Source organism: Podarcis bocagei, assembly GCF_964188305.1.
Source record: "Podarcis bocagei genome assembly, chromosome: 13".
NCBI lineage: Eukaryota > Metazoa > Chordata > Lepidosauria > Squamata > Lacertidae > Podarcis > Podarcis bocagei.
This window is the reverse complement of record NC_138138.1, coordinates 29091026-29114188: the sequence shown is the minus strand read 5'-3', so window position 1 is coordinate 29114188 and position 23163 is coordinate 29091026. Positions and strand designations below refer to the sequence as shown.

Below are 23163 nucleotides of genomic sequence, written 5' to 3'. Positions count from 1 at the left end.
AATCCAGTGAATAAGCCTTGCAGAATGAAGGTGAGGAGACAGGAACAAACCAATGCCTTACACAGGAGGCAAAAGATTTCCCCCCCCCCCCAACTCCTATTATATAATATAAGCATCTTAGAACATACCACATGAGAAGATTCCCGGGGAGGGAAGAAAATCCTCAACTAGGAATGGTGCATAGAGTACCCCACGAGGGACAACCAATCCCTACAAAGTAAGGTTGATGTTGCCACCCATCAGCTGATCTGCCGAATAGGCTGTGCAACTGAGCTCTGCAGGGGGAACCCAAGGCCTCAGCCAATCCCTAGAGAAAGCAGCTTGGCCAGCCCCTTTGCTCAGTGCTTCAGAAGGGTTGAGCACCGTGTTTTCAGAGAGATCTGCACACTGCTTCCTTGTGCAAGGCCTTCCGATAGGTGTGCAGGACAACATACCAGCCAATAATCTGAAATTGACAGGGAGGGGTTGGGACAAATAGCTGACTGGGCCAAAACATTCCCCACTCCTGTTCCAAAAGAAGACAAGAGAAGAGCTAGACCAGAAATTCCTAATACACAAAACATGGATGAACAAGCAATCCTCTCCTGGTGGCCTCTGCTAGAATTTTTTGTTTCTTTGTTTAAAATGTGACTTTATTTAAGAAAAAGCCTCCTGAACCTTTCCACAAGAATGTAAGCAACAGGCACATAAGTTAACAGCACAGAAAGGGGGAAGCCGAGCAGCTGCTAAAGGGTGCCACTTTCAAGTCTCTGGCATCAAAACAAACTTTTGGCCTGGCTGAGATTTCAGCCCCCCTTTTAACAGAGCAGATGCTATGGAAGACTGCAAGGGGAGAACACAACGTTTAATTCCTTTGTGCCCGCGCTACTCATTATCTAGGGTGTGAAGACTTGCTGCCCATAGAAGTGTCAAGGGAAGAGGTGGGAGAATCCTGAGTGTCCAAGCCAGTGTTTTGTTTTCTGGGACCCCCAATGTCCAGTGTTTGGCTGCAGCGTGAGCCAGAATATCCATCATGCGCAGAAAGGATCATGTGGTGGAGCGGAAGGCATGCAGGCCTACAGACACTTAAGGCAGGGATGGAGTTGCCCGTCTGTTTCCATCTACAGCAGCTTGAAGCCTTTTGGAGGGCCACACGCACACTGATTGCATGCAGCAAAAAACATTTTTTTAAAAAAAACAACCACCTCCTTTTGGAATGCCATGGCTAGCCTGCTTCTTCCTCTTTTTCCTTTCGTCCCTTTCTGGTTTAAAGTAAATAAAGTCACGTTCTGTTTGGGACCTAACAGGCAGCCAGTTGTAGCTAGAGATTCTCTCGATTCTGGGCAAGGCTAAAGAGAACGTTCTGCTCTTCAGATGAAAGGCGTAAAAAGGTCCAAACATGACAGCATCCCAACAGCAAAATGTAACAATGGCTCTAGGGTGGGGAGGAAGGGGGCAAGGAGTGCAGCAGCTAAGAGATTCAAATCACTGAACTGCTCCCCAGCAAAAGGGAAAGGAGAAGGGTAGAAGCGAGCTGGAAGGCACCTGGGATTTGTCTGACAGGAGACACGTCCTACAAGAAAAGAGAACAAAATGTTTCCTAGGTATGGTCTTCTCAACCCTTAACTGACAGTGACCACGACTGGATCCACCTTACTCAGACCACGAGTTCACAAACTTTGTTTTTCCTCTTTCACTCTTCTGAAATATGTCCATTCTCCCTGCCACCAATGTGGCTTTGGTCCGTCTGAAAAATGGAGGATCTTTCCATGGCCTTCATACGTTGTCAAGCTGCCGTTCCTGGTTCATTTTCTGGAAGAAGGCCTTGCCAAATTCGTATGTGCTGATCATGATGGCGCAGGCGGGGGCCACCTTGATCACCCGAGGCAGGAAACCTGTGGGCCATTTTGGCAGGGGGAAGGAGAGAAGAATAAACAAACCTGTCAGACAGGCTGGGAAGAAGGAAAGGGAACAGGACTACCTACGTTCAATAATTTATCCCATCTCCATGGTGAACGGTTTGCTGCCTGCTCTAATAAGGCGAGGAAAGAGTGTGCAAGTGCTTGGCCAGCTTCTGAATTTGGCACACATACCACTGCCTTGACCACATGCGACTCAAACACACAACGCATCGCGGTGTGTTCAAAGTAGGGGGGATCTTTTAAAGTGCAGCTACAGGGAAATGAGGCTGAGATGGAACAGAATGCCCAACTTTCTAGGGCGTTTTTAGTTGAGAGATTTCAATCATAGTCTTATAGCTACAAATCTCACCCTATATTTATTATTAGGACCTGCTGGTGAAGGGCAAGTAATAATAATACTACTACTATTCTAGAGAGGTGCTGTCGCACAGCACAGAGAATAGCAAGCAGTAAACGGAAATGTAAGTCACCTGCAAAGAGTCCTCGGGTGCCAGATTCTGCTCGAATCTTCTGCATAAGCAGCCAGGTGGAGGAGGATCTGGGAGTAGCAACTGAGCAGGGAGAAAAAGTATATGACATTATGTAGTTCACATTTTTATTCCTTGCTTCTCTTTTCACTTGCAGCAGCCGTAACAAAAAAGTTAGCCAGGCTTAATGATAGCAGCCCCAGGTAGCTTCCTGCGCCTCACCTTGGAGTGTCTCCATGTCTCCCAGCTGAATTTGTCGCTGGGTCTTCACCACGTCAAAGGGCAGTGTCAGGATAGCAGCCACCTGGGGAATAGGAAGGGTCATCTATTAGCCATCACTACTAGCAAGATTCTTCCCTTGGCTTGAGGTAAAGCGCTCTCTTTTGTCTACTGGGGTGGGGAAGTTAGGGCCTCCTTTACCACTCTAGTTGCCTAAATGTTTGCAAAGAAAAGAGGTGGGAAATAGAGGGGAGGGAAAGAGCTGTTGCGCTGAAACAAGGAGCAGCTCTGAAGAAAAGCACCCTGTCTTGGAGCAGGTAGGAATAGAATTGGCAGTGCCTCCAACACCCAAAGGGGACAAAGTTTTCTGAATCTGCATAAATGCACGCCACCACCCCCTCCCTGGAGCGAATGGGAGAAGATAAAATCCATTTTAGGTATCCTCCTTCACTGATGAAGAATCTACTGTTCAGAATGCACACGGAGAAGGAAAAATGGTTTGCGATAAGTAAGTAATGGTAAAGGCCCTATCTGTGCATCAGGAATAGAATTATAGAATTGTAGAGCTGGAAGGGACCCCATGGATCATCTAGTCCAACCCTCTGCAATGCAGGAATATGTACCCATATGGGGATCAAACCTGTGACTTTGGCGTTATCAGCACCATGCTCCAACCAACGGAGCTAACCAGCAAGTTCACAGCCATGGCTCCACCCAGTTTTCCTCCTGGCTCCACCCACCACTGGAATGCAGCCTTCAGAACATTATTCATGACCAGATTGAGGAATGTTCCCTACTCCAGAGGCGCATCATTAAAATCTGTCACATTAGCTACATTTTACAAATGCTGCAAATACACCATTCGCTCCCATCACTGAGCTAAGAAGGCCGATGCTTAACAATAAGCAGCATGCTAACATTCACTTCTGCTGGCCAACACAGAAGAAATAAAGAAAGAAGGCCACCATCTTTACAGCCTTCCTGGCTGCAGAAAGCGGACTGGTTAAGAGGCTCCCGGAGTCACAGTTAAAGAGAAGATTGCTCAGCAGGCCGCTCTGCCTCGCATCTCTCTCTGGTTGGGCAACCTCTCAAGGCCACTGGAAAGAACTGTCAAGCGCCGGCACTCACCGTGCCAGAAATGGCACCAGCTGCAAAGCTGACCATGAAGGTGGCCTCGGTAAGACAGAATCGGGTGCACAACCAGTCCTTCACCAGTTCATAGTTATACCAGTACAGAGCTGTGGGGGGGAAAGAGGAAGAGACAGATCGTCAAAGGAGGGAGGGGAACTGCAGGTCGCAGAAAGCTGAATGTGCTTCCTTTTTGGTAGCAGGGGGAAGGTGTGCTTGCTTGCTAGAGCTGCAGCTCTCCCCCTCTCTGTCCAGAATCCCTGTGTGTGACCCTTTGCCCAGATCTAATGGTAATATTGATTTGTTCAGAGGAATTCATATGCCAGCCTTCATAATGGCAGGGCAGTTCCACAAAACGGGTGTTAAAACTCTTATCAGGGTTCTGGATTCACTCAAACAGGCCGGAGGCAAGAGACCCACACACCATCTAGTGTGTCTATCTCCAAGTGGGAATGGATCATATTTCTCCACCCCCTGCAATAGCAGAATATCCTGGGCAAAGGAAAGGTGTTTGTCCAAGCCCTTTTTAAAAAAACCAAACTGGTGGAGATTCTGCAACTTTCGTGGGTATTATAAAGTAACGATGCACTGCTGTCCTTAAGACGTTGTACTCAATAAGTTGATGATGAACCCTTTTGAGGGGAGAGAACAGTCTGATTTTTTGGGTATCTTGAAAGCAGCTGCCTTGCATAACCTTTGCTCAGAAAACAAAACATGCCTAGCTCCTCCCAGATGTCTGTATGCAATGTCTTCCAAACCCTCTCGTTACTGCTCTCTGCTCCCTTCCCTGTGTCACTTCCATACCTGAGAAGGGAACATCCCGCAGAACTGTGGGCCCCCAGCCCCTCCAGAGAGAGAACCATCCATCCTGGGCCACAGCAGACTGGATGCAGACACGCAGTTCCCGGTAGCTCAACTGTCGGGATTGCATCTTTGTTCGGATGAGTTCCAATGGGCTGATCACTGTCACTGCACCCACTAGGGAAGAGAGACCAGAGCAGCACATGAAATCAAGCCCGAGTTTAATCAAGGCAGTTCCCAGCTCCTCCACTGCAAAGACCTATTGGAAGACACGTGCATGCAGAAGAGTTGACTGGCAGTCATCGATTACAATGCCATTGGCATGTAAACTGAGGAAGCCTTTAGGTGCTTGGGCGTCGGAAAATGTGGGAATTGAAGTAGTAGGTTTCACTGAAATGCCATCTAGCTCAGTATTCCAGCTTTCCCCTGGTCAGTAAGATCTGACAAGGTAGCAATGAGTAGGGTAGGAATCTGATTTTTCAACCCTGTTCCTAGTCATTCAGATCTAGGAGCCAAAAGGTAGCTTATATCTGAACACAGAGTCTGCAATTCTGGCTGTCAAAAATAGATTTTTGAGGGGGCGGGGAGAGAAAGAAGAGTTGGTGGAGATCTGCCCTGAATAATTGTTCATTTGTGGTCTGGTGGTGAACAAGAAAGGCAATGAATGGCTTTCTAAGGAAGGCATAACTGTGGCATCTATCCTCATTTTACATCCTACACATCCACTCCTGTAACCTGCCGTCATATTGCCATCTCTCAACGTGGTCTATTTTTTGAGAAGGGGTGGTGGTGGAAGGACGGTCCCCACCTGCACTTCAGTTCCCCTCTCCCAGTATCCTGCAGAAACTGTCAGTCTCTCTCTCTCCATCTCGCTCGCTCCTTCTCACGCTCCTACTTCTGAAGCTCGTTCAGCAAAATCTCTTTCATACAAGCTAGCAGTAATGGTTTCCCTCCTAATCTATTTCCATCCATCCAGTGGTAAGGCAGCCCTTTTTCCTCTCTTGACTCAAAACAAGACATATGTCCACCCTTCCAGACCTGTGTACTTTAGATGCACAGCAGCTAGGATCTTTATATATTTGGGGACAGCCAATGTTGTGCACTCCAGATCTTATTGGACTACAATTCCTAAAGCCTCAGCCAGAATGGCCAATGGTCAGGAATGATGGGAGAAGTAGTCCAAAATATATGGAAGGCATCACGTCCACTTCCTGTCTTGAGCATTTATATGGCACATGTAATTCAAACCTCTAAAATGCTTCCAAACATCCTATTCTCCAGAAGATCCCTTTTGTAAACATAAAGTCTTCCAAAAATGGAGATTGGCATCTACAAACACTAGGGAAATAATAAGTACAGGTGTCCCCCACCCCTTATGTGTAGGTTATGTTCTGGGGCCCCACACACGTATGTGAAAATCGTGTAAGTGGGGAGCACTCTCTAAACACCATTTAAACACCCTCTCTCTCAAATTCAGACCGAAAATAATGTAACCAAAAATATCCACAATTAGAACTGAAGCTCTGGGCATGACTGGAGGCTGGGAGGAGGAGAAGACGCCGCACTACCGCACGCCATCTGCTGTTAGGCAGGGAGGCCGAGCAGCTTAAACAAAGCCTGACTGTGCTTCCAGTCTCTTTGGGGCTTCCTCTGCCTGCACTGATTGTCGTCTTCTGGCTTTGGAGACGGTTTCCTTGCAAGCAACGAGGACTCTCCAACTCTCACAATTTCCAGGTTCGAATTGAATTATTTGTTTGTTTCCTAGCAGCGTGCCTATACGGGGAGGGACGACGCCTGCACTCTGAAAAACTAGTGGTTTACAATATGTGCATTTAATTAAAAGCAGAAAGGCAGGCTGCTCCTGCAAATATACAAACACAGGAGAGGTGATACTCACATCTGGCAACAGCTCCAGCCACTAGTGGGATGTACCGTGCTTGGCTGTCCAACTTGGCACGCAATAAGTCGCGTAGTTGATCGTAGCTAGTGAAGTAGATAACAGTGGCAGGGACAGCCATCACCCTGTTAAAAAGTTGTGGGTATTAAGTGCCATGGTCCCATAAAGTACAGTGTGCATGCCCGTGTAGAACCCCATTACTTCCAATGCCAATGCGCTGCAAATCTGACATTGCCCATAAGACCATCAAGAATTCTGATCACGCGGATAAGAATTCACAATTCAGTGAGCAGTGCTGAGAGAAAGCAGCAAAGAAACGAGAGACTGGAGATCTCCCTTCTCACTTCTTTACCTTGGCAGGAAGCTTCCACACCTTTCACTGGGTTACTTTATATGCTGTAAAACTGTGTTTGTTGCTTCTAAATCATGTAATTGCCCAAAGATGGCTTTCTTGGGAGTACATGCCCATACCGCATGTTCAAGCAGATGTGTGCAGACACACACTAGCAGACCAGACAACCAAGTGTGACCACCAGGCTTCCTTCTTGAAGCTATTCCCTAATTCAATGTTTTTGGGGATGTGGAACGCTCCAAAGGCAGTACAGGATCTGCTAGGGCAACAAACTGATGGGAATCATACATTGCAATAAAAATGATAAAATGTTAATAGTGCTTTTAAAGGAAGGGTTAGTAAACTGCACTGCTGTTCCCAAGCACTGGGCAGACTGTGGACACTTGGGAAGTGCTGCACAAGGGACTTGGACAGGTGGGGCAGGACAACCCATGTGTCAATCAACTGACATCATGTGAGTGACAAGTGGGTCGTCCCACCCAGCTGTCACAGTCAGCCTATGGGGGTGTGGACAGATGAAGATCTGGCCTGCCAGGCCAAAAAGGTTGTTTTAAAACAACAGTAAGTGTGTTACTTCCCGAGATTGTGCACCTTGGGATTTAAATTTAATTGCGTGTAACTTATGTCCACACTCACAGGGTGGGTGGAAGGCCGCTCCATAAGGATCGGATGCCCTCATAGCGTATTATCTTCACAAAAGCGTCCTGGAAGAAACAAGAGGCAAGGGCGGACAGTGAAGGAGAGAGCAGTTGGTCAGAATAAAACCCTGAAGCTGAGCCACACTGCTGAACTAGAAGTCATACAAAAACCCCTTTAATGAGCTCCCAAGAGGCCTGGTTCTTACAAGGAAAAAAACCCAGCTTTGGCAGGGAAGCAGCTGCAGGGGCGGGTGAGGGGGCAGCACAAAGGGGTGCTTAACCCTTTCCCAACCCACCCCTTCATTGCTCCAAACTGCCCTGCATGGAAGAAGCTTCTCCTTCCTCATCTCCCACAGTGTCGCATGGGCACCTGCACATGTATATACTCCTGGAACAACACGGGATTTGGTTTTACCCCAGAACAAAGAACAAACCTTGGCTACAGATCACAGAATCACAGTTGGAGGGGCCCTGTGGACCATCTTGTCCGACCCCCTGCAATGCAGGAATATGTGGCTGTCCCATATGGGGATCAAACCTGCAACCTTGGTGTTACCAGCACCGTGCTCTAACTAAGTGAGCTATCCTGGCTGATGGGAGGGAGCAGCACACCTATGTCCCTCCAGTTCCCTACTTCACATCACCTTATGAGGGTGTAGACAGTCACGCCTCAGGTCAACCCCAGCCATACTCTTATAAGTCCCTAAAGCAATTTATCTAGAGGCCTTTTATATATATTTAACGGGGGTGGGGGATAGCAACCTGATCTATGTCTTTGCCACATTTTCAGCCACCCACCCTCCACCTGGGTTATATAGCCAACTCAAACTGTAAGGCCTTCCAGTGGAAGATGGTCCAGCCCTTCATCACGCAGACCCTTACCAAAGTGCCCGTGAAGCGAGTAGGCGTCTTATACCAGGCCGTGCAACTGTTTCCATTCTGACACACATATAGGTGGTCCATGAGGCCATTGCAGTAAAGGAAGCATTTCCCTGTGGAGGACAGGGAGACAAGAAGGAACAGCACTCAGAGGAGGGCGGGGGCTGTTGTGTCACCAGAAATCAGGTGTTCTTGACTGCTCCCTCATTTCCAATTTGTCACCTGCTCCTGAACACACGTGCCTGTCAATCTCAGGCTCATGCTGAATCCTGCAGCAGTAATGCTTTTTTTACTTTTATTTTAAATAGTTACAGTTATTAGTGTTTCATACTGTATTTCCAATGTTGTTGTTTTTGCTTTATGAACTGTCACATGGGGTGGCTATATAAATAGCAAACAGTTTTGTTTTTAAATGCAGTTCAGCATTTCTGGATGGATTTGCATTCAGAACAGTGGAATATAAAATAATAAATAAATAATAGTAAAGAGCCGTTTTCCTCATGTTTGGACCTTGCTGAAAACTCCTCCCAGCTTTGGGAATTTCTGTACCAAAACCAAAATTACTCATCTCTCAGACGTTTCCCTAGTGTGAAAATCTAGCAGGACGTGATAAAAGACAGCTAGACCTTGTTTGTCCCAAGATCTAATTATCAGAAGGAGTTTTCTGGTTCCATTCTCAGCTTTTGGTCATGAAGGACAGGTCAGTGGTTTTTTAAAAAGGTATTTGTATCAATAATCATGGAATCCCTGTAGTAATGAATGTGCAAGTTAATTGGGTGCTGTATAAAACATCTATTGTCCATCTGAGGCATTGAAAAGTTAGATGTTTTCAGACTTAAGTCATAGCAGATGCAATAGACCCAAGAGCAGGTTGCAGAAGAAGATAAATAGGCTGTTTTCATGAAGACAGAACTGTGTCCTCACAAATCTGAAATATTCTGGACATGCTATATTCGAGTTGTCTACCCATGAAGCCATCACCTGCTCCCCAGAGGGCAACATCAGGGCCACCAACCCCAACACACAGCTACTCCCTTCAACCAGACATAAATTAAAGGGATTAAAGCAAAGAGACACAAAAGTTATGGGACACGGGAAGGAAAAGAAGGAGATGCACACAGAGGAGACAAAATGCTTGCAACAGTTAAAAATAGAAGGTGGGAACAGCTTTCTACCCACCAATACAACATGCAGAGCCAGATATATTCTGTGCTACCCAATGTTCAATTCAGCATGCAGCGATGCTCAGTTTTTGCTAAAAATAAACAGGCATTCTAGCTTGCATGGCTGCAAAGAAAAATGGAAAGGACTTTTCACATCCTTTATTAGCAGCAACAAAAAAAGCACAAGAAAAGAGGTTCAAAACTGAAGATTTTGTGGAAGCAGAATGAATTGTGTAAAATTAAAACATATCTGAAGACACTTATTATTTCTGCTAAGAGAATTCATGGCTGGGCAGAGGGGAATAATACACAAGAGGCAGAATACACAAGGGCCCAATTACATGCATCTCAACTCCGGAGAGAGCTCACAGGAGAGGGGAAGCTGCAGCCTTTCCACATGGAAGAGGTACTAAACAGGAGAGTGCTATTCTTTGATATAATGAGATGGTATCATTTTATGAGCCAGAGAGGGCATCTCTAGCTGTGGCAGTCCCAAACAAAAGCAATGGTGGACCACTGGCAGTAAAAGGAGCATGCCAACATTTAATGACTGGCTGAGCTTGAAAGATGGTACTTTAGGGAGGTGGTTAGGGTACAACCCTTACCCCTGATGTGCTGACTTTCTATCTGTGAGGAGAAAGCACTAACTTTCTATTTGCGAGGGAACGTTCAAATATGCAGGTCTTCCCCCTGCAGCCACAATATGTGCCGAGCTCACAAAAGTCACAACGTTGCTTTGGACTCAAGAAGCTGCAGACTTGCACCAGCATCTACAATGAGGTATTCATACAAATATCACACACTATGATGCTATGAAGCAGGCCCAAGGCAGAAATATTTAGATCAGCAGCACCAAAAGGGACAAATTAGGCCATGCTCACCCCATCCAATGCCTCTGAACAAGGATGGACAAATTGGTGAAACATGGGGAAGATGAACTTACTTAGTAGAACATAACAAGACAGGGAAATAAAATTGGTGAGCACCTCAAGTCATTCTCCCTGCACCCCATCTCTGGGACATCAGGGATACCTTATTATTCTGATGTTCTGGTTTCCACCAAGACAGTGATGGCATGTTATGAAGGGCTACCACAACTATTTTTACTTTTCTTGGCAGAGGAGATCTGCAGACATTAACGCATCAAGAGAGGAAGGGCCAGGTGAGGTGCGCATGGGGATATTTGAGAAGAAGCCGACACGGGCATCCCAGCACAATTTGAGCCCTAACACGTTCTTCTGAATGCTCTGTGCCAGGAATACAACGAAGACAGATGAACACCAGCGCCTTTGGTGAAGGAGGGATAAGATCGTGAGAGCTGGAAGGCAGGGGAAGGAAGAACCAGCTCCCAGCACTCTCTTTGGGAGCATGAACAGTATGCAAAGAGGAGCGCTGCTAGATCAGGCCAAAGGCCCATCTAGTCCCACATGGCTCTCACAGTAGCCAACCAGATGCTCATGGAAATAGTAAAGGGGTCAGAGCTGCATCCAAAGAGAATGGCAGCTTATATGGGAAAGCATCTGATATACTCACATTTGGGCTGCTGAATGCTCCAGGGCATACACTGTACTGAAAACACTGAAAAAGACATAACATGGAAATACTTAGAGAGAGGTGAGGGAGGAAGAACAGCTGAAGGGACATGAGGACCCTTAGTTGATGCAGTGGCTAAGAAGTAGCTGTCTGGGGACTCTGGCTGCAAAAAGATTGTGCAATACAGCCTGCAATACAGATTGTGACTTCCCCCATGCACCTGGCTATTTTTTTTAACCCATAATTTTCTAGATCCAAATGTTTTGGGGCAACGATGGGAAAGCCTGTGGCCTTTCAGATGTTGTTGGACTACAACTCCCATCATCCTTGATTGCTGGCGATGCTGGCGGAGGCTGATGAGAGAGTCAGAGTCCAAGAATATTTAGAAAGCCACAGGTTTTCTGGTAACCTGAGGAGGGCTTCCAACAGATATGGGGCACTGCTCCAAGGTAAGACATCGAGGATGGAAAGAGATAGATGGCTTAATGTTCATCAGGAGGGTTAAACAATTTTGTCAAGTCCCACTAACATACGGGCACAAGCCGGTTATGGGCTGAGCAAAATGACTCAAGAGGCCGTGGTTATCAAACCACTCAGCATGATACACTACAAAGCAAGCTACAGTCCAGTCCAGAGCCACTCACAATGAAGCCCTAGCAGTGCACTGCCTTTAAGGGTGAATTTTCATCATATGGGAAAAACAGTAGAGTCCTCCAGGAACAGAGGTGGGGAAAGTTGCAGGTTTGAATGCCGCCCCCAATCAAAAACTCCCTCATTCTGGAGGGAGTTTCTGTACAAGGGATTCTTCTGGGTTGAGGGACAGCATTTAAACATGGAAGCCCCCACTCTCTGGTTGCGTTCTGAAGTACAGTTCCAGAAAGCTCTGCACCAAGGGCTTTTCTTGAACTTTAAGGTTGGCTCCAAGCCCACAGAGCTTTTATGTATGTTAAAGCAGTTTTGAAATTTAAGGCAGCTGTCCAAGGCCAACGGCATCCAAGAGATGGAAGGTTCCTCCCTAATGGCTTCCAGTCCAAAAAGGAAGAATTGCTTACCTTTAGAGAAAGGTGTCCTCTGAGCCTGCAATCGGATCTTCACCACATCCAAGGGTGTGACTGAAAGCACAACACGAAAGGGACTGTTTATATCAAGAGTTTTTTTAATGCTTCATGTTTTTAGATTTGATCCTGACTTGTTTTTAGGAGGTAATTTAATTATTGTTTGATTTTATACCAATGTTATATATTTGATGTTAGCCGCCCTGAGCAAAGTCTCGGCCGGAGAGGACAGGATACAAATAAAAGTTTACTACTACTATTATTATTATTATTATTATTATTATTATTATTATTATGATGCAGAGTGGCTGGGGAAATCCAGTCACGTGGGAGGGGTATTTAATTAATAATAATAATAATAATAATAATAATAATAATAATAATAATAATACAGCACATTTTACAGAACAGAACAGACATATGCCCAGTATCCCAGAGCTAGAGGATCAGAGAGAAGCGGGTTTGGATAGGTGCAGAGAAGCCACTGGGAAGATCCCTAAAGATGCTTTCTGAATATAACACAACGTGAGGTTAAAATTTCCTTCCTTTTGCTCCCCACTCACCTTATGAATGGGTGCATCTACTTTTGTGAGTGAGGGAAGGGGAAAGAAAGATATCAAACACTATGCTACCCCTACTCCTGCAAAGTAAGTTTAAAAGATGTGGCAATGCACCTGGGTGAACCTGGCGATCTGGTATGTTGCTGTACTCTTGGATTATGTTTACCTGAAGGAAGGAATGGCAATGTACTGCTTGAACTTCAAAGGAACACACTCTCAAGGGAACCGCCCTGGAACCTGGCAAATGAGTACAGGTGCAGCAACTGTGCTGGAAATACAGTGGTACCTCGGGTTAAGAACTTAATTTGTTCTGGAGGTCTGTACTTAAATGTTCTTAACCTGAGGTACCACTTTAGCTAATGGGGCCTCCCGCTGCTGCCGCGCGATTTCTATTCTCATCCTGAAACAAAGTTCTTAACCTGGGGTACTATTTCTGGGTTAGCGGAGTCTGTAACCTGAAGCGTCTGTAACCCGAGGTACCACTGTATTTCCCTCCCTGAGAAGAGATTCTTCCACCTCCAGGCAAAGATTTTTGGATGCAAGAGTGATGTGTGCCTTCACTTTTTATTCAGAAGAAAGTGCGTTTCAACTACCAGAAGTTTGAGAAAAGCTGGACTAAGGACTGGTTCATAGGTGCACCATCTGACTTGCTAATGAACATGCACATTGCCTCTAATGGGAAGTATTGTGGCAGAGGCAAAGTGAAACTACATAACAGTCACCAGCTATTGGCGCAGTACTTGAGTGATGAACATCACATGTGAACAGGGCCCAAATTGTTCAATCTAAGATACTATGACTGGGCACAAGAGAAGCAGTGCTCTCCTTGGTGCATCCCAATCAAACAATTAATGGCAAAAGGCTACTTTATACCATCCTAACCACACGGCCATGGTGTTGGTTGACAGTAAACAGGCCCAGTTTGCACAAGTGACGAACCAGTTATGTAACTACTTCTCCGCAAGTCCAGTTCCTTATTTTTCAATGCACATCCACATTTTCACAATGCCAGACCGTAGACAAGGTGGCCAGCAGCAATGGGGCAGCAAAACATGAGGCATACACAGGAAGGAAAATGAGCCAGGCTAGTTGAAGCTGCATACAGAAGTGCAAACCACGCCTTCTAGTCACCGCACATTTTTGGTATGCATCCATGTCACTTGAACTGGCCCAGGAAAAACTGCAGATAAATGCAGGGTACCTACCAAAAAGAGAGGTGAAGAGGGCCCCAGTTCCAGATGCCAGCATCTGCTGCATGGGGGTGATGCCCCCCTGCATATTCCCAGATGATTTTTCAGTCATTGTGCTGCTCACCTGTAAAACAACGATAGGGCCTGTCATAAGTCAGCTGCAACATGATTGCAGGAGCAATGCTTTCTAAGGTAGCCATTTTAATGCTGCTGGTCTGCTCTATCTATCTATCTACCATACTTTTCCGTGCATAAGACTAGGTTTCTTCGTTAAAAATTATGCTAAAAAGTGGTGGGTCATCTTATACATGGACAGTGCATAGGGTGGACGTTTGATTGGTTGCTGCCGTGGCTGTCAACAACTATTGGTCATGTTATTGGTTGCTGTGTCAATGGCTGGTGTTGATTGGCTGATTCTGCGGCAATTGGGCGGGCGATTAGAATCTTCGACCAGTGAGGGGACAGACGAGAGGCAGATTTTTGGACGTGTGCGGGTGAGCGATTTACGGCAACCCCCCCCCAAAAAAAGCTCAACAACCGTGCGTAATTTCCACACACACCCCGAAACTCCTCTCCCCCCATTTTCTTTAATTTGAGCCCCCAAAATAGGGGGCATCTTTACACAGAAAAGTACATTATCTATCTAATAAAATATATACACCGCTTGATTGTTAAAACCTCAAAGCAGTTTACGAAAAAACAAAAACAAAAACCAGTTAAATTATCAGCAAAAACTGTTACAAACAACTATTTAAACCTTTCAAAAAAATAAAATCAGCAATAAACTACTGTATTTATAAACTAAACAAGCATCTTCCTCTCTCGACTCAAACAGCGTCTGCGTATGTGTATTATTATCATAATCATCATCATTATTTTTACGGAAGTCCAGCAAAGCCTCTTAGAACATGGATAATGGTGCTCAAGCCTTTTCCCTTTGCAAAATTACTACAGTGCTTCACTATGCAAGACATCACAACAATTTACAGGGGGGAAATGCAACCTTCCCAAGAAAATAATGTTAATGGAAAGGCAGCTCAATAAGCTGTTTCTTCTAGCCTGAAAAATGTTTAAGCATCCTACCTTCAAAAGAGTATCTGATTCAAAAGGAATCTGAATTTGCAACCACAAAGGGCATAATCACAAAAAATTACAGCTGTTATATTTACAGGCAGCTTACAAGTTGAAGTGCTCAACTACAGCAGTACAATGAATTAGTGCCCATTGTTCAGTCTGCGGTCATTATTTTATGAAGGCTTATGGCACAATCTTATATAGGATTATTCAGCCCTTGAGTTGCATGGGGTTTAGTTACAAACATGAAATTGGCTTCAAGTTTTCAGATGCCACAGGCAACTGCCTATATTATGCATGGGTCACAAGTGGGTTCTAATGTACTGGCACATTCCTTGTGCCCAATCTCCTTGATTGCTGTCCAGACCTGCAAGAAACCCCACCCAACATGGGCTTTCACATCCAGTCCTAGTTGACAGCTATTATCTGCACAGCTACAGAAAGGGGTGAGGCTTCTCGACTGCACATGCTGCTTATACAATCAGCTTTTCAGAAGGGGGCAGGATGATGCTAGCTGGCAGCTGATAAGGAAGAGCCTCCGAGCTACTTGCAAAAGGGTTGGGATAAAACTCTTAACACCACCATCACCCTGCTTCATTTTGAACAGAGCCGTTCAGTGTGCAGGCTTGAGGGGGGAAAGTAGTACGGTATTCGATTATTTACAAAACTCAAAGAGTTTTGATTCTAGATAGAGTAACTGGATTACAGAAGCAGAAATGTCCATCAAATAACAATGGGAATAATATACTTGTTTTTCTATTGTTTTTTAATGTAAATTTTAAAAATGCTGAAGCTATAGCACAGGCACAGCCCATACCCATCCATATGGTTTTTAAAACCTCTACAAGCCCAGAAGCAGGTCAACACAGTGCAGGGAATAGTGTGTGGTTTTGGAAAAGGAGATCCTCAAACTCAGTTATGAAATTGCATTTAGGCCTCAGTCTCCTATTCGTTTCTAATGAAACAGATTTTGAAACATCACCACTTCTATAGCACTTCTACATTGGGGGAACGTGCATTAAAATTCTTATCTCAGGTTATCTTCAGAATGACTCAGCAAATTGGACAGGGCAAGAAGTATGCAGTATGCAGTAATTTTGTGGTCGTCATGCCCTACTGTCCCTCTCACAATCTGAAGCTCACCAACATCTCTGTGCTATTGCAAGCTGATGGAATCATTCTGCATGCCTCCATTCTTCTGTCTCTAGCCCACTACTTTAGCAGGGGTTCTTCCTCCCGTGTCTACACATGCACACAAACACGGTATGAGGAAGTGGAACAGACAGCACTGTCACTGTTTCTTCTCTCTCTCCTAGGGCAAACAGCACGGCAGCCAGAAGAGTTCCTTCTCTGTGTTCTTATCTCCGAGAGTGCAGAAAACAAAGACCTTCAATCACAAAGCCGATTAACCCCATGCACATTGCAATTTAATGCTGTCTTTCAGCACTGCCGAGGATGAAGGTGGGTACAATTGGACGGATTACCCAGGTGCAACTGCTACTTGCCTAGGTGAGCAGCCAAGTGGCAAAGCTGCTCCAGCTCAACCCTCTGTGTGACGCCAGCCCCCAATAATTCAGTGAAAAGAAATCCCTTAAGCTCTTTATTGAGCTGGGATGTACATCCTAGAAAACACTCCGTTTCTTACCTTACCATGCTTTAACACAGACTCAAGGCATTTTGCATGCAAGCACAGCAGCCCAGAATTAACTGAAAGAAGCTTCAAAAGCACATTCTGCCCTGGCAGGATCAGCTGGGCAGGGGGGAAATGTAGGCCACACCCAGTCCAGGGATGTCAGTATGCATCACAAATGCCCACAGAAGCAAAAGGAATTTGCGCAAATACTGAACACTTTGTGGGGAGCTAGTACAGCATAGGGTTTGTGTGAGTTGGTGAACAAAATGGAGAGCTGGGCATCTTGCAGTTTTTAAGAACAGCATCGTACTCTGGGCTGCACAACTGCAGGGTGCAGGTGTGGAAATAACCAAGTGCCTCTCTCTCTGCATAAACAAAGGTTATAGCCTCCTTGATATCCAGTGTTCCTACATGAAGATAATTCCATATGGAGGAACATTCAGTCAAGTAATTCCTCCTCCTACAGCAGTGGTACAACACAGACTGAGGTTTACTACTCCTTTGTTAAGGCAGGGGGGGGGGATCACCCAATCAGCTAATCCCCATCTCTAACTGTATAGCCAATGTGGTGTAGTGGTTAGAGGGTTGGACTAGGACTGGGAGACCACGGTTCTGCTGGAGTAACTGGACATAAGAAGAGGTTACTATACGTCAGGAGCGTAAATCACCCCATGGATCATATAATCATAGAACTACAGAGTTGGAAGGTACTCAGAGGATCATCTAGTCCAACCCCATGCAATGCAGATATATGCAGCAGCCCCATATGTTCTAATCGCTATGGTAATGGCCCAGTGCCCCAACAATGTGTGATTAATGCATATCAGCTCAGTGGTGTCTATCTGTAAGTGGGTAAGCCAGTCAGTTGTCCAGTATTACGTCCTGAATTGCTGGACTTATTTAGAGCAACAGAGATACTTTGTACTTGCATGGATCCATATGTATTTGTATCTGCAAAAGCCTACAAGCTGTGTATATCTACGTCCATAACTGTTTTACGGAGCCTTATTTTCTGCAACAGTAAACCATCTGAACCTTTCTCTGCTTCTGTGTGGTGACTGGTACTGGAAGCAACTTCCACTGTGCAGGTATCTCACCTGAGATTCCCAGCAAAATCCCCACTTGGCCATGAAGCTCACAGGGTGACATGGGACCAGTCACAGTCTCTCAGCTTAACTTACCTCTCCCAGGGTTGTGAAACAAAACAGGGGGGAAGAGAACCATATACTATGTCACCTTGAGCTCCTTGGAGGAAAAGGTAGGCTATAACTGCAATCAATCAACTCAGAGATGGGATAGGCTATATTTTTAAAAACCCTAACACATGCTCATCCATTTTTTCCTTGAAAACCAACTAGATATGGAAACACATGCAACACACTTCTGAAATGAGCCGGGAGCCAGTTGCACTTTGCGGCTGGCAACAGGCCTTTTGCGACTGGGTGGAGATGTCTGGGCGCCACCTTTAACACCTAACATCTCCACCTGCCTGGCTGCAGTCAGCTGGTCTGCTGGGTACCATGGCAGCAAAAGATGTGTGTCTTTTGCTGCCATGCTACCCTGCAGAACACCTGATTTGCTGGCAATTAAAAAAAAATTCTGCTGCTACACTGCTGGGCAAATCAGATGGTCTGTGGGATAGTGTGGCAGGAAACAAAATGGCACCTAAACATGTCGCTTTGGCGTCCACAACCCAAGTCCCAGGAGCCACTTGGCACCTAGTTTTCCTATGCCAGTTTCTAACACCGGTCCAGGCTCCTACCTGACCCTCTAACTCTCCCTAGCCACACCCCCTCTCAAGGCTGTTGCTTCCTTGAGTGTTTGCTGGGCTGGAATGTGTCTGTGACCTCTGACAATGCTTTTTGATTTTCTGAATGGAGGATAGAAAGGGGTATGTGCATGGGTAGAGAAACTAGCCTACCATATCAAGGTAGGTTAGTAAGTTGAGATTCATTACTCTGGCCACTTTTGCCTCTGGCTCCACCTACCACTAGGACAGTTTCTCAAACTTGTGTCCTCAGCTGTTGTTGGACTACAACACGCATCACCCCTGACCACTGGTCCTGCTAACTAGGGATGATGGGAGTTGTAGTCCAACAACAGCTGGGGGCACTAGTTTGAGAAACACTGCACTAGAGTATAGCCCCCGCAAAGGCTGCCCAGAAAGGAATGTGGTGCTTGGGCTGAAAAAAGTTCCCTATGAAGCGAAAGACCTCACTTCTCTATCGTCACTGGGTAGTAGTTGTGCAAGTGGTGCTATAGATCTCTAGCAGACAATTCTCAGCATCCTGATAATGCTACAATTCCCTGGATTCTCTGGGGGAATCTTTAATAACAGTTTGTAGATAATCTCAAAGTCAAAAATTAGTTTTTAACATGCCTAGGATCTGGTGTTTAAATCCCGAAGCTGGTTTCCACTGGTTGTTCAAACTGAGGAAGTTGGAAAGGTGCTGGTACAGTGGTACCTCTAGTTACGAACTTAATTTGTTCCAGAGGTCCATTCTTAACCTGAAACTGTTCTTAACTAGAGGCGTGCTTGCGCTAATGGGGCCTCTTGCTGCCGCTGCAGCACCAGCACACAATTTCTGTTCTCATCCTGGGGCAAAGTTCTCAACTCAACTCTTCCAGGTTAGCGGAGTTTGTAATCTGAAGCATTTATAACCTGAGGTGTTTGTAACTCGAGGTACCACTGTATATTTAAAATAAGCCTTCTCTCTCATATTTGAGTCACAAATTATATTCAGATTCTTATTTATTATGTCAGCAACATTATTTGTCCTGCCAGAAGATCATGCTCCAAAAAAGCAATAATCAGGATTAGATGGCAAGCTTAGAGGTTTTTAAAAGCACAAATTCACTAACTATGGAGAAAGAAATTAGATTTTGCAATTCATGCAGGCTTTCTAGACATTGTACTCCAGCTTGTCCCACCTATAAATAAATAACTTTTCCCACACAGCTTCCAAAGGCTTCTAGGCACTTCTGCAATCTTTAATAACAGCAATAAAAACAGTAATTAATTGGATTGCAAAGTTCATCTTTCTACACAATAAAAGACAAAGTTGTGCTACCAAGCATTTTAAACATTTACTCCACAGTCAAGGGTCAAGGAACAATTATGCAGTGACTTTGACTGACCCACCCCATCCCCCGCCTTCCCATACTGGCTCAGATCCCAGCAAAAGCATGCTTCTCTAGTTCTGACCTCCAAATGTCTCAACTGTACTATAACTTAAAGCTCATTGACTATTTGGAGGCCACACAAATACTGATCTCAACTATAAAGCCTCTCCTGAACCACAGGCCACTTAAAAATTACAGAAGCATGCACCCAGTCAGATATATCTGCTTATCTCCCTCCAATTCTAGGCATAAATCAAAAATTATAATTCAGAAACAATTGAAATGTTTAAATGATTACTTATACATGCAGGGCTCAAATATGAAAGTTTGGTTGTGTCTAGACTAACCTTGTGAAGAATACAGAGAACATAAAGATTTGATTGATTATGAAGGAATCTAAGGAAGAGAAATGACCAAAGAACAGATATAAATGCGAGCAAGATAACTAAGAGACGTGTGGTGAAGGCGGTGGAAGTCTTTTAAAATATTGTAACTAAGATTTATATACTGCAGTGTTTGCAGCAAGAATTTGGTAATATTTCTGGTTATGAAAAGTATTTTTTTCTTTTCTTTTGTTTGTTTTCTTATATATCTTCTAATTTTTCTTTTTGCTTATTAGTTTTCATTTTGGAAAATATGTATATAAGGGTGTTTACAGTGCTATGTATCATTTTTTGTTTTTGTCTTTTTATTGGAAAAATCAATAAAAATACAATTAAAAAAATAGTTGCCACATACCTTCTCTCTCACACACAGTGCCTCATTTCTCAGTATCTAGAGCAGGTGTGAGAACTGTAATCTATTGGTGGACTACAGATCAGTTTTTGATAACCTATAGCCTGCAGTTTGCTGGGATTTTTGCAAGGGATGTTGGGCTACGTAGATCTAGATCTGATCTAATAACCTGCTTATGTTTTTTAAGGAAGAGTGCATCCTTAGCATCACATTAGTTAGATTACTTACTGTTAAAAGATCTGGAGAATGCACTTAACACATCGTTGGAATACAGAGAGTCAGGAAGATGAAAAGGTAGACCACACAAAACTACAGTCCGTCTACCACTTATCCATCTGCACATGAACACCTTCATCCCAGAGGCAGATTAACAGTTCTCAAACCACGGATTCAAAGAACATTTTTTTTGGGGGGGTGCATTTCCCAGCACACATGTCTAGACCAGGCATAAGCAAACTCAGCCCTCCAGATGTTTTGGGACTACAACTCCCATCATCCTTGACCACTGGTCCTGTTAGCTAGGGATGATGTAAGTTGTCGTCCCAAAACATCTGGAGGGCTGAGTTTGCCTATACCTGGTCTAGACACACTGCTTGCCTAAAAAATTATGTATCAGTACTGTAAAAATGAAAGACTGTTATTTGATAGCACTAAAAAAAGCACCACCCAACCACAACCCCATTTTTACCAGCTACCAAAAGAAATCTAACTGCCCATTCCCCACCCCCACCATATGTCATTAAATAAAGGAAGCCTGAGTGGTTTTTTTTAGTTTTTAGGATACAAACAACAGTGACTACTATACCACCATCCTTGCCTCACTACTCCAGGCATAAACCTCTTCACCAATCCTCACTTTTCAAGACACATTCCTTCCCACCCATCTTTTTACCAAAGGGGTTTCCATCTTTTGCTACACAATTTGCCTTACCAAAGAGGTTTAAACAGGTTGACAAACTCCAAGCTGAGTCCCCACTCACAGGTCTCCATGTTGTTTGGGGCTCAGTATGGAGCAGCTGCAGCTGGCTGCACTACCTCTGTGATCAACACAGATCGAGCTGCTGCTTCTAGCTGCCACACACCTTCAGCAGGCATAGGAAGTAGAACAGACGTTGTTCCTTCCTCTTATGGGACCTAGCCTGAGTTATATCACCACTGAAGATGGCAATCTGGACTCAGGCTGCAAGCTTCCAATTCTGCACTCCTTCTACACACCGGGACAGAGAAGAATTGGATGCTTTGAAAAACAAAATTTGCACTGCACCTATCTTTCCGATTTTGTGTCAAGGCTTGGGCCCGGTCAAGCATGCTACTCCTTCATGAAAAGCCTGGAAATGAGAAATAGTAAACCTCAGCAAATTAATGGCTTACTTGGACTTCATAATTCCACTATTTGAAGGGTTGACTACCAGGTTTTATTTACAGGTTCTGATTAATCTTGTTTTACTTTTCATTACATTTGTCGTATGGAGGGGAACAAAATTTATGCTGTGATGACTTACAACTTTTCTTTTATTTCATATTGTGATAACATACAGTATAAAGCAATACATTTCAATGGATGGAAAAGGCATGGGGAGGGAAGACAAAATGCCCCTCTTACACTTTTTTAAAGCAAATTATACAGAATATACAAGAATTGTTCAATGACATCAATACTGCACTTAAATACTACAATGATATAAATACTAGAACAATCTCAAATGTTGCAACACACATTCCACGTACCAAGTACGGTAAATAGAAGCCTAGCCAAATATTATCACTACTTAGCATACATTCACTATATATATATATATATATATATATATATATATATATATATATTCCTGGAATATATATATATATATATTCCTGGAATATATATATATATATATTCCTGGAATATATATATATATTCCTGGAATCGTGTTTACACCGTTGGTAAATCTGTTTAATTTTCTTTTAAAGTTATCACCCATCTACAGTAAATTTACTTTTAAAAAACAAACAAACTCGAATCAAGTGTTCCTCTTCTCTTTTAAATGATCTGATAAAATTCGTGCTGGGCATGCCCAACAGGGGCTGCTAATTCATAAGGGCTCGATCAAACCTCCATGTTCAGGCGCAGTATACCTAGAGTACTAGGAGCATGGGAAAGAGGGAGAGTCCGTCACCTTCCCGATTTGCCTGCAGTTTTTAAAGGAGACATTTGGACGGCCGCTGCTACAAGCTGGATCCTGGAATCGGTGAGCCCTTCGCCTGATCCAGGTGGGCTCCTTCTCGTCCTCCAGGTCGGCTCCTTCTTCTTCCTCCTCGTCCTCCTCCGTTGCTCAACCCTCACCGCCACCCACTCTCACCTGGGCACAAAGGCAGACCCCCACCCCCAACACAGACCGACACACAGACACGGACGACCTACCCCCCCCCGCCATCTCTCCCCTCCCCACAGGCCCGCCACGGGGCCCCCACTCACCTACTCATCCCAGCCACGTGCTGGTCGTCTCCCAGCTCCGTCCAGGAACGACGGGCGCCCTCGGGAAGGCCCAGCGCGAATCCAAAACAACGGCGCCTTTCAGCAAGCCCATTTGCCGCCTTCTCGGGCCTTTTTTATTTTTTTAAAAAAAGAAAGAAACGGATCGCGGCGGCTTTTGAAACCGAGGCACCAGAAGGAAACCCTCTCAGTACCGAGGACTCAGAGGACGGGACGTCGTCCCGTCACTCCAGCCGCCCCGGAAGCGGCTCCAGCAGTACTTCCTGTACAATGTGATGGCGGGGTGGGGGTGGGGAGGGAGATCTCGCGCGCGTCTGTCTTACCCCGCCCGCGCGCCCGTCG

General features: G+C 44.9%; 1 protein-coding gene across 2 annotated transcripts; it reads right to left on the bottom strand.

Annotated features, from left to right (window-relative positions):
• Positions 1–1643: 1643 nt before the first annotated feature.
• SLC25A39 (solute carrier family 25 member 39) lies at positions 1644–23095 on the bottom strand. Of its 2 annotated transcripts, XM_081167216.1 has the most exons (12): positions 22804–23094; positions 13799–13907; positions 12031–12090; positions 10979–11023; positions 8286–8395; positions 7402–7469; positions 6414–6538; positions 4520–4693; positions 3716–3825; positions 2591–2672; positions 2372–2452; positions 1644–1874 (listed from the first exon to the last, which is right to left on the bottom strand). In XM_081167216.1, the coding sequence occupies exons 2-12, from the start codon at positions 13893–13895 to the stop codon at positions 1756–1758; spliced, it is 1071 nt and encodes a 356-aa protein (XP_081023342.1). In that variant the 5' UTR covers positions 13896–13907; positions 22804–23094; the 3' UTR covers positions 1644–1755. The 2 variants fall into 2 exon arrangements, with proteins under 2 accessions (XP_081023342.1, XP_081023343.1); XM_081167217.1 differs by lacking the exon at positions 10979–11023 and having other exon boundaries at positions 22804–23095.
• Positions 23096–23163: the final 68 nt, after the last annotated feature.

Bases quoted from the DNA above. Each gene is read 5' to 3' on its own strand.
- SLC25A39 (XM_081167216.1), bottom strand. From the start codon at position 13,895: ATGACTGAAAAATCATCTGGGAATATGCAGGGGGGCATCACCCCCATG. The intron at 7,470-8,285 runs GTAAGGGTCTGC...TGTTTCTTCCAG, and splicing joins CTCGCTTCACGGGCACTTTG to GACGCTTTTGTGAAGATAAT. The intron at 2,673-3,715 runs GTGAGTGCCGGC...CCTATTCCCCAG, and splicing joins CTGGTGCCATTTCTGGCACG to GTGGCTGCTATCCTGACACT.